Raw genomic sequence first — 12,039 nt, forward strand, 5'->3', positions numbered from 1 at the left:
TTAGAGTTTGATTATTAGAAGTCATTATAGGAAATTAGTGTGCAGTCTAGATTAATTGGTAACCAATTTATATTTACTTAGTTTGATTTGGATGTTGCAAAATAGGAGTTCAACTTGTTTCCACTCCTTTCACACATATATTGCACATATCCAACAATCACAAAAATAAAATATTTGATAAATGAATATATAAATTTATGCTTTAAAATCTTAAAAATATCCTATTAAAGTAGTTTTGATCTCGATTTAAATTAAAAAATAATCAAGTTTTAGATTCGAGTCGAATTTTTGAATAGTGTGTTACCTTTATTAATTATAGATGAGAAGAGAATTTGATAAAAAAGTAGACAATTAATTTATGATAATACATATAATTATTTATTTATTTGTATGACACACATGCCAAATTTAGACAATTAATAAAGTTATAAAAATAAATTGAGATAAAATTTTCATACTCCTTGTTATATGCTTTTGTGTTCTTGATTAATTATTAGAATTTAAAACTGTTTAGGCAATTAATTTAATAATTTTATTGGAGAATTTTTTTAACAAGAAAGATAAAAGACTGTCAAATTCCATCAATACAACACAAAATAAATAAATGTATATATATATATATATATATATATATTTAAATTTACAGAATTGCCTTCGTGTAGCGGCTGTCAATCAAAAAGCTTCGCGCCTTTCCACACGAAAAAGTGCACGCGACCAAAACCCTTCACTGTCCTCACTGACAAAGCGAGTCAAGCGAACACTTTCGGTTTCCATTCAGCCTCGTCTCTCCCTCTCTCTCTCTCTTTCCAAACCTTCTCCACACAAGCGTAGGTAGAAGTTGGTTGTGGCAGCTTGTGCTGGCTTGATCGGCAAACTGACATTTTCATTGTACGATCTTATGCTTTTACTTTGCTTTTTGTGTTGCTATGATCTGTCTCGACCTCGAAAATGCAATTTCTTCTGCATGTGTATCTTGCATTTTTAGCTCTTTTGCTTGTCTAGGGTTTAGATTTTTTAGTTTTTGAGTTTTTTTTTTGGCTTTGATGAAGTGGTTTGAGCTGTCATTGTTTGAACGAGCCGGGAGTAAATTCGGAAATTTAGGGTTTTATCTGACACGTTCGATTTTCAGGGGGACCTCATTGTAATGTTGTTGCTGTAGCTGTCTTCTTCATTGAATGCGATATTTTAGCTTGCTTGTCGGATGGAGTATGTATGCGTGCATGCATGATGTAATAATCGATTTTCAGAAGGCACAATCACATTTGCCTTAGATTGACTTTGTTGTAGAGGTTACTTTCACATTTTAAAGAAGGTTGAAAGATAATTTTTATTAGAGGGAGAGAGGATTTTAAGTTTGAAGGGATTCAATTTTGTTTATTCCTTCTACTTCTCCTCGTTATTATTATCGGTGTTGTTATTGCTGTTGTAATATACCAACTGTTCTGTATCGAGAAAACTCGTGTTTGAATTTTTTCACTAGGGGAGTCTTAGGTATGCCTTTTTTTCACTGGAGAAGTTATTTTCTTCATAAATTTATGGGCTTTGAAGGGCTGAAGGAGTTGAAGATAGTTGGACGTGTGTTCCTTTTGCCATGGCGTGGCGTATTTGGTTAGAATATAACTCTAGAATTTTCAGCAGAAGGAAAATGTCTAGTCCTTTTTTGCATCAGTCTATTGTTTGACATTTGGTTTTTTTTCCAGGGGTGCATTGATTGATGTGTGATGAGATTGAGGGGGCTTCGTTTTTTTAACGGTTTCTTGCCTTTTTTATGTTTTTTTAGGAGGATTTTTGTCACCTGATCCCTGTACTTGCCACTTTATTATAAAATAATGATATTTTTCTTTTATCTAAAAATAAATTATACATTCTGAGATCTCTCCGACCTTGGGAGGATGTTGCCCTAAATTGCACAGGATGACTGAAGAGGATTCGTTTAGTCAACTGCTCCCAAGGGACTGAAGGCTTTATGGTTATTGTTTTTGTTGCTTATCTGAAAGTAGACTTAAGATATTTGACTTTTTTAGCTTTTTATATTTAACAGTGGAAAGAGTTGTGTCTCTCAATTGTACTGCGAAGTCCATGGATTCATCAGGTGTAAGCCCCATTGAGGACACCATTCAGGCATTGTTAGATTACTTGGTTGATCCAATGCTACCGGCAAAATCCTCTGCACGGGATGACCCCTCACTTCCTCAACAGCAACTAGTGGCGAAACAGGTGTTTGTCTTTTCAACCTATTTTTGATTTCTATATAAACTTCATCCACGTGAATATTAAACTTTCTTCATATTGAAAGGTTAACTGAAGCTCGGGCTTGAGTCTTTGATGAAACCATGACACCACAAGAAAGGGCAAAATAGCATTTGTGTGGGATATTAATTGTATTGGGATTGTTAAATTTGTGTTTGTGTTTAATTTTTTGGAGTAATTTTGGGATTGTTTGGCTTTGGGCTGGTAATTGTTCAACTAAATTTTTTTTATTTGTTATTGTAGACTGTAATTATGCAATTGCTTTTGGATCTGAATGGATACTAACTGATTTTCACAAATATCTATTTGCACCAAATTGTTACTTTTTTTTTAGGATTTTCATGGTATGAGAATAATTTTTTTCTAAATCAGCAAAGAAAAGTTAATTTTATTAAAGAAAACAGTGCATCAAGAGGATGCCGAACAACAGAAAGAACAAGAAGAAGAAAAATAACACTGGTTGAGGAAGTACATTAAGGAAATCAAGAATTATAGACAAGGCCATCCCAAGCATCACACTGTTGATTGTTTGGACACTTCTTGTTTTGGTGGACTCCCTGACACAAAAGACCCTAAGTGCTGTTTCATGAAACTTCTGTCTTGGTTGCTAATTGAAAGTTTATATTTCTTATCATGGCTTTATAGCTTCCATAAATATAGCCCCTTCATGTTATTCAGGTTTCATCTTTCAATAAATAATAATTTTGGTTTCTTAGTTCAGTTTTGAGCCTTCTTATTAGGTCACCACTTTAGCTAAAGGTTTAAGTTGCTAGATTGAAGTTGTTAGATTACCACTTTACCTAAAAGCTTAAGCTGTTAGGTTGTGGGCCAACAATGTATATCAAGCTTTAACACTCTTCTGCACGTGCAGCCCGACAGCACGTGGAGAGATAAACAAATGATAAAATAATACCCATTATAGGGAACATAATAATTTTTTTTAAATATCACAGAATAAATGCGGGCAACAAGACTAGAAACCAGGACCTCTTGGAAATTGGCTTTGATACCATGTTAGATTATCATTTTATCTAAAAGCTTAAGCTATTAGGTTGTGGGCTAACAATGTAAATCAAGCTTTAACAGAAGTGTCACAATGGTTTAATCCTCCCCCTACATATGAGTCGTTCAATTCCTTAGAGAGCACGTGGAAATTTTGAATAAAAAGGGCTGGTCCTTAGCTGTGGACACTGGACCTTGACATTGTATTGACTATAACACCATGTTAAGTTGCTGTGTGATCCACAAAATTTAAAACTATTGGATTAATATATAATTATGCTTTAACTAACCTGATGGTTAGGCTGTGTCCATTAAAAGAACTTTCATGGTATGGGGTTTGTTCTACTATCTTTTTCTTTGTTTAACTGTATTTTTTCCCTTCCTTTTTCTTTTTCTCTTACAATTCCTCATTTTCTCACAACCTCCTCACATCACACTGCAATATTGTGCACATTATCTCTCTCCACAGCCCTATCTACCAACCTGCTTGCAACATTGAGAACAAAAAAGTATGATTCTGGCTAACACCTCTCAAAGCTGAAACTAGGTTCCCGTTTCCCCATTAATAATGACAGAGAAAGCACTAGAGTAGCAACCCTTGACCCAACATCTCTACCCAGTACCAAAGCTCTTCCTAACCAAAACCTTGTCTAAAGAATTCTAACAAATAAGATCATAAACCTTTTCAAAATATAATTTAAAGATGATTCCCTTATGCAGTTATCCTTCCTTTTTATGCACGTTTTCAAACACCTCATTAGCCACCGAAACGACATCCAAAATTTGGCTATCCCCCACAAGACATGTTGAGAGTGAGAATTGAGGGATGGTATCCCTTAAAACCACAGTCAGCCTATCTACAAGAACTGCACCAATAATCGTATGAACACTAATGTAATAAAATTTGAATTAATTTTCTAATCAATAACTCCTTTCACATAAAATTCCTGAAAATTTTCAACAATTCATCTGTTACCACATCCTAACAGTCCTGAAAAAATTGCCATGTTAAAGCTATTCGTACCAAGGGCCTTGTCTTTCTCCATCCCCAACACCTTACTTCCACCTCTATAGAGAGATTTATCCAACCGAGACATCATAAAAAATTGGACACCACTCCAAACCCTTCATCATAGGCCTATAATCATCTTTCTCTGTGCAAAGATGTTTGAAGAAACCTGTAATCTTCTAAACAATCAAGCCAAATACCGTCATCCACGCTAGATTCCTTTTTTTGTGTTTTTTCAATCACTTTTTCCTTCTCTTCCCATCGTCTATGCTATGAAAAATTCTAAAATTGCAATCACCTTCATAAACCTAGTCTTTTGCATCAAATTCCTATCTTAAACATCGTATCATGCAACTCTTTCTTCAAAGAAACACCTTAAACCTCAGATCCATACGACCCTCTCGAATCCTTCTCCTATCCATACACACAATATCATGGAAGATAATAGTCTTCGTAACTTTGACATTCTCAAAAATCACTAAGTTTCACTTTCTAAGAACCTTCTTAAGATGCTTCAATTTTGTTCCTAACAACTTAAAACCCTCCCATATTGGCACTGAATAGCCTCTTTAAGTTTCATTGAACAAATAATGTATAGACGGATGAGTACTGTTTGGGAGCACTTGAAAAAAAAGTGCTGAGCACTTATCACTTAAAATACGTACTTCTACAAAAAAGTAGTGTTTGGCTTGTACTGTAACAAGCACTTATTGCAAAAAGTGCTTTTCCAAAACCACTTCTTAAAGAACTTTTTAAGTGAATTTTGAGAAGTAATGAAAGATAATTTTTTGGTGCTTAAAAGTGGCACTAATTATAGGAGGGGTTAGTTTTGTAATTATAAGAAGTTTTAATGACTATTTTGTAATTTAAAAATATATTAGAAATTTTATTATATATTATAACATATTAATTATTGATGAGACATTCGATTCTTGAATGAAGAAGAACCATTTATTAATTTGAATTAATATTTTAAAAATTAAAAATAATAATTTAGTCAATAACACTATTTTAGCATAAATTAATATGATAATCATATGATATAAATATACATTATGAACAAGATCATTGTTAATTAAAAAATAATATCATATTATTTTTACTTAATAAAAATATTTAAATGTTAATAAAAATAACAACTAACATAATTATTAATTAAATTTCTAATTAAAAATATTTATATAAATTAAAATATAATATTTTAAAGTTAAAATATATATTAGAAAATAGTCATTTTTTTATTATGTATTATAGTATATTAATTATAAGTGAAATATAGTTCAATTTTCGAATGAAAAGAATCATCTATTAATATAAATTAACATTAAATAAATTAAAATTTAATTTGGTTATCAATACTATTTTCAACTTAAATTAATTTGATAATCATATGATATAAATTAATAACAAGATTATTTTTAATTAAATAATAATAATGTATTATTTTAATTAATATTGAGATGTAATGAATTTGAAAAACTTCTTAAAGAACTTTCTAAGTGAATTTTGAGAAGTAATGAAAGATAGCTTTTAGACACTTAAAAGTGACATTATTTATACGCGGGGTCAGTTTTGTAAATATAAGAAGTTTTAATGACTATTTTGTAATTTAAAAATATATTAAAAAATAATCATATATTATTTTATTATATATTATAACATATTAATTATTGATGAGGCATATTTGATTCTTGAATGAAGAAGAACCATCTATTAATTTGAATTAATATTTTAAAAATTTAAAAATAATAATTTAATTAATAACACTATTTTAACATAAATTAATATGATAATCATATGCTATAAATATACATTAAGAACATGATTCTTGTTAATTAAAAAATAATATTATATTATTTTTACTTTATAAAAATATTTAAATTTTAAAAAAATAACAATTAACATAATTATTAATTAAATTGACAATTAAAAACATTATATAATTTAAAATATTATATTTTAAAATTGAATATATTCGGAAATAGTCATTTTTTTATTATGTATTATAACATATTAATTATAAGTGAAATATAGTTCAATTTTCGAATGAAAAAACCATCTATTAATTTAAATTAATATTAAATAAGTTAAAAAATTTAGTTTAGTTTAGTTTAGTTTATTTATCAACACTATTTTCAACATAAATTAATTTGATAATCAAATGATATAAATTATTAACAAGATTATTGTTAATTAAAAAATTATAATATTATATTATTTTAATTAATATAAAATGTTTAAATTTTAATTAAAAATTACTCTAATTATCAGTTTAATTATTAATATTAAAAATAATCATTTATTATTTTATAAATTAATATGATAGTCATGTGTTATAATAAACATTGATTACAAGAGTATTGTTAATTAAAAATAATATTTTTATGTTATTGTTTATTTTCTTTTTTATGATCAAAAAGTTATTTTATTTAAATAAAATGTTTAAATTTTAATTAAAAATAATTAATTATTAATGTTATTGTTAATTAGAAAATATTAATATTTTTTAATTTAAAATATATTCTGAAATAATCATAAACCTAATAAAAGTAAGCGTACCACTTATTTTAAACACAACCAAACACCGCCTCAGCACCTTTCCAATTCAATACTTGTTATGAGTACTTTTCCAATTCAGCACTTTTTCTGAAAAACACTTCTACGTAAGTGTTTCCAAACAAACCCTAATGACATGTTCTCAAAACCAATTGGGGCCCAATTAATCTTACTAGACTATGACATAATATGAAATGATGGGATACCAGTCAAGAAAGTATCTCCTGCAAAAAAGGAAATTCGACTAGGATAAGATGGGCATTATGCCATGGGAGATTCCTGAACCCACAATCTGTGGTAAATCTATCAGAATTCTAGAGCCTAGATCTACAGCCCCCTATTTCCTCCACTGGAATCTAACAACGTTAAAATCACCAACTATAAACCGTCAAGGAGGGCAAAAACCATACACGACATACAACTCATCTAATGATAAGATTTAAGAGCACAATGAGTATCCTAGATGAGAAAAATCAAAATTGTTCTGTTCCTTTAATTTCTTTCCCTTTTTTTAAAAAAAATCAGCGAGTAAAAGATTCATTATAGGGTTTCAAGGGATTCTGTCCCAAGTATCAACAAACAAGGGAAATTACCCGCATTGCAGGGTGTCAAAAAGATGAAGAATTGCAAGATATTCAACCAAAAATAAACCACTATGCCATCTGGTCATGGTAGCAGTCTGTTGGTATTTAGCAATATTAATGGATGTGGTCGATCATTTAAAAGCCCTCTCTCTTATTTCTTTCCCTTCACACAAACCAAAAGATGCCAAGGGGGATGGGGGGCAAATTTTTTTTTGTTTTTTTTTTTGTTTTTTCTCCTTGCTGGATTGGATACCTTTCCAGGCCTCCAGCTCTTCTTTCACTGCTTCGGCCGTAACCCTCTGCTACCTGATCAAAGAAGTGGCCAAGTGCCAAAAGACTCTGGTTGGAGCAGTTTAAGAGGTTGGGATAAAAAAGCTCAGCACTTAACGAAAACAAGAAACACCTGTTAACAAGAGGCAATCACCTTTTCTGCAGGTTATCCATGGTAAGAATTTCTAGAGAGCGGCCTCCCATGAAAAGAAAGCAACTTTTGGTAGGGGCTGCAGTTTTCTAGATGGCTTCCAGAGAAAATTACTGCAAGTTTTTTTTTTTTTCGTAAGTGAGCTTCCTAGAGCATGATCTGACCATACATATGCTGTTAATATTGTCTTGATTTTCGTATAAGTGACCAAAGAAATCTGTAAGTTGCTCAACTCAAAAACATTTCTAATCAAGGGAATGTTCGAGAAAAGTCCCTTGCTAAAAATTCAAAAATGATTACTAATAAGGGCATCCTTGTTACCTGACAGACTGAAAATGGAATGGAATTTAATGCTAAGGGGAGATTTGCCACTTTAGATATCTTTCCAAAAAGGAATATTTTCCCCATTCCCCACTTGAACACTGATTGGGGAGAAATCATCCAAAATTTTCTTGAGTGATTTCCAAACTCCAACACCATGTGCTCCTCTCCCAGCTTCAGTGGTCCAATCATTATGTTCAAGACCATATTTTGAAGCAATGATTCCCCTCCAAAGCTGATCATTCTCCTTCATGAATCTTCAAAGCCATTTCCCAAGGAGTGCTTTGTTGAAAATAGAGAAAATATTGATTCCTATGCCTCTATATCTGATAGGATGTTTTACAGTGCTCCGTTTGACAAGATGATGCTTGAATTCCTCTCCTGAATTCTCCTGAAGGAATCTTTTTTGAATCCCCTCTAACCTTCTAGCAATTGAGCAAGGGATATGGAAGAGGGGCACAACAAGCTGGAAAATTTGTTAAGGTGCTCTTAATGCAGGTAACCCCATTCCTTGTCTGGCTGGCCAGCTTCATCTCAGATCTTTCTTTGATGGGGTCCTAAACTCCGTCTTTGAATTTATCTCCAAGAGGGAGACCAAGGTAGGAAATTAGTAAAGTCCCAGCCTGCAGCCCCAAAGGTCCCTCAGTGCTGTCCCCAACTGGAATGGGTTCACTTATTCCTGAATTCACTAAAATAGAGGGGGAAAAAGACTGTAAAAGACAATCAAAACCCTAGAAGCACAACAGTATCCTAGAAAATTAAAGCCCCATGGTTGAGCCATTTGAAGAATTGTACTCCTCGTCCTTATAATGTTCATGTATGTCAAGAGCCCCTAGCCACAAACCTGTTCACAGTATCAAGCTTAGTCTCTTGCGAAAAAAACAAGATTAGGAGAAGACCTAGCCGAGACGACGCCTCCCTAATATCTGTTTTATAACTAATAGCAGTTTTGCTCCTACAGTACTCCAGCGTCTAACCCCTATAGCTGATATTTGGTGCCAACTCCAGCAACTCTTTTTGGACTTTTTTTTTTCCCTGTTTGTATGCCGTACTGGTAAAAGACACCTTGACCTCCTGCTTCAAAGGATTAACTAAATGCCCATGTCCTCAAGGAAACTTGAAGATCTCAGTTCTAACTCACCCTTGACGGGTTTAGGGATATGCTCATATGCTCCTTTCTCTTTAATTTCATCTATTTGGAAATTTAGATAAAGTAAATGGACACATTCTCTGGATAGGTAACATATCTTTATTGGTAGCAGGGTTCTTTGAAATACCCTTGGTTCATTTGCATAATTTTTTTTTTTTTTGGGATAATCCAGAAGAAAAAAAATATTTTAGAGGCATTGGCTGCATTAGATCTCCAAACAGCCTTCCAATGGGATTTCACAATGAATTCCTTACAGAACACCCCATAGAACTTCTTAACCCCCACAAAAAAAGGCCACTACCATCCAGCCTTCATCTGACGCCATCCTCCTGAACATCATACCTCTTGCAATAGTAAAACAGATTTAAAAAGCATCCATAGAAACATAGAATCCACCTCCCTTTCTTGTAAACAGGTCTAACAAACTGGCGTCTCTCAATGCATCCAAACCTGTCATGCATTAAAAATCATAACTCTTGCCCTGTCATTATTGGCAGAAAGAGATCAGAAATAAATTCTGGTGAGAGGCTTTGGACCACTGTCATTGCAAAAATGAATTTGCAATCCATCATCCACCCTAAATGAAGTAAACTGAGGAAAAGAACACCAACCTTGCTGGAAAAAATGTTAGGCAGGAGTTCTTCCATGGATAGAGGAAGCTCACCCATGATTTGGGAATAGGAATTGTAGGTGCTTGACCAGATGCCGCTTTCTGAGAACTGTTGAATTAATGAGAAATTCCATTACGCCGCTCTAGCCTCTAGGCGGTTATCATCACCCTCCTGTAGAAATCATCTTTTTCCAAACCTCCATAACTACTTTCCCCAGAAGGGCTGAATTGGACTTTATTAAACTCCTCTTAGCTAAAATACCCAGCATATGTTTAAACGCAGGAGGGTTATATGACATTCCTTGGGCTACATGGCTCGCACTTTAGACATTGTTAGATTACCACTTTACCTGAAAGCTTAAGCTATTAGGTTGTGGACCAACAATGTATATCAAGCTTTAGCGCTGCCTTGCACGTGCAGCCCCGACAGCACGTGGAGAGATAAACACATGATAAATAACACCCATGATAGTGAACATAATAATTTTGAGGGTTATATGACATTCCTTGGGCTACATGGCTCGCACTTTAGAGATTGTTAGACACTTTACCTGAAAGCTTAAGCTATTAGTTTGTGGACCAAAAATGCATATCAAGCTTTAACACTCCTCCACATGTGCAGCCCTGACAGTACGTGGAGAGATAAACACAAGATAAATAACACCCATGATAGGGAACATAATGTTTTTTTAAACACCATACAATAAACACAGGCAACAAGACTAGAACTCAGGGCCTTCTGGTAACCAGCTCTGATGTTAGATTACCACTTTACCTAAAAGCTTAAGCTATTAGGTTGTGGGCTAACAATGTATATCAAGTTTTAACAGATATGTTTAAAATTTTTAAAGAAGCTTAAAACTCAATTTGCGTTATATGCCACTAGTGCTTGATTTGGATCAGGAAAAAAATTATATCATAGTATCAGCGAACCTAAGAGGACAATATGTCCTTCAAAGACCAAAAGAAGCAACCAGTAAAATTTTGGTAAGGCAATGCCTTACAAGATCAGGCAGAGAAGTCTTACGATCATTGAAGGCTCTTGCATTCCTCTCAATCCATAGTGTCCAAAAATAGCAAAAACTGAACTATGCCATATGGCTTCTCTCTTTTCCTGCTTTTATGGAAACCTCAATGCCTCACAATCGAAAACTCGCTCACCTCCCTAAGTAGGTTGACAAGAACAAGAAAAAAGGGCACTCCAAATGTGGGTTGCAGCACTGCAATTCAGGAAGAGGTGGGCATTCATTTGATTGGACTCAGGAAACATCGCACACATGTCATGGTTTAGAGCCTTGAAGGGCCTTTTGATCTGAAGCAAATTATGCATATTGATCCTATTCAAAGTCACAGTCTAGATAAAGGTCTGAATCTTGAAGGGAACCTTTGCCTGCCAATTGATGTGGCTTCAAGGGAAGAAACTGGATGAAGGAGATTTAAGGGTATGAAAGGGAGAAAACTGCATCCTCTCACTCCCCTGTTGGATGGAGCAAAATGATTCAGTGAGTAAAGTGGTAAGCTTGTCAATCTCTCATTCATTAATATTCCTAAAAAATGGAAATCCCTAGAAAGGAATCTCCAAAGGAGGAAAAAAAAAAAGCACGCACTGATAACGCATTGTGAAAGGTGAAAAATTTAAACAAGTGAGGCACCATCAACTCCAATGAATCCTCATGCACTACGGCATGCTCCCAAAACCATAACATCTTGCCATTACAATTTGAAATGGTTGAGAGGAAGGAGAAGATCAGCAACTTGAGACACAAACTTCCAGGGGCTAACATGAGAAAATCACTTCCTCTGGAGTACCAACCATTCTGATGAACATCCTACTTTTAATCACCATGTGCCATATATGCAGCCAGTGCTTTAGGATGTGTCCTTTCCTTTTTGGCTATAAACGCATTTATTAGAATTAGATATTAAATATATTAAGTATCTTAGCACATTATTATATGCATATGTTCTTACTGTACTTGTTCACATGTCTTTAGATTTTGTGTTTACAGGAACTTCAAACTTAAAGCGGACAACCTGTTTGTTGGATTCCCAAATTTGTAATTACGAAGCTACGTGAATGCATGCTCATATTTGTTTTCAGATCAAATCACAATTAATTATCATACCATATCTCAG

The 12,039-nt window shown here is 33.3% G+C and overlaps 1 protein-coding gene across 6 annotated transcripts in view; it reads left to right on the plus strand.

The window, feature by feature from the left end:
* The first annotated feature begins 936 nt into the window (after positions 1-936).
* LOC131151742 (uncharacterized) overlaps positions 937-12,039 on the plus strand; it is a 76,364-nt gene continuing 65,261 nt past the window's right edge. For 3 of the 6 annotated variants that reach the window (XM_058103139.1, XM_058103140.1, XM_058103144.1), the window contains exons 1-2: positions 937-1,206; positions 2,042-2,217. In XM_058103139.1, coding sequence (XP_057959122.1) covers positions 1,176-1,206; positions 2,042-2,217 — 207 coding nt within the window. In that variant the 5' untranslated portion in view covers positions 937-1,175. The remainder of the gene's footprint in view (positions 1,207-2,041; positions 2,218-12,039) is intronic. The other 3 variants (XM_058103141.1, XM_058103143.1, XM_058103142.1) reach the window with 1 other exon arrangement.

The sequence above is a fragment of the Malania oleifera genome, chromosome 3 (assembly GCF_029873635.1).
Source record: "Malania oleifera isolate guangnan ecotype guangnan chromosome 3, ASM2987363v1, whole genome shotgun sequence".
NCBI lineage: Eukaryota > Viridiplantae > Streptophyta > Magnoliopsida > Santalales > Ximeniaceae > Malania > Malania oleifera.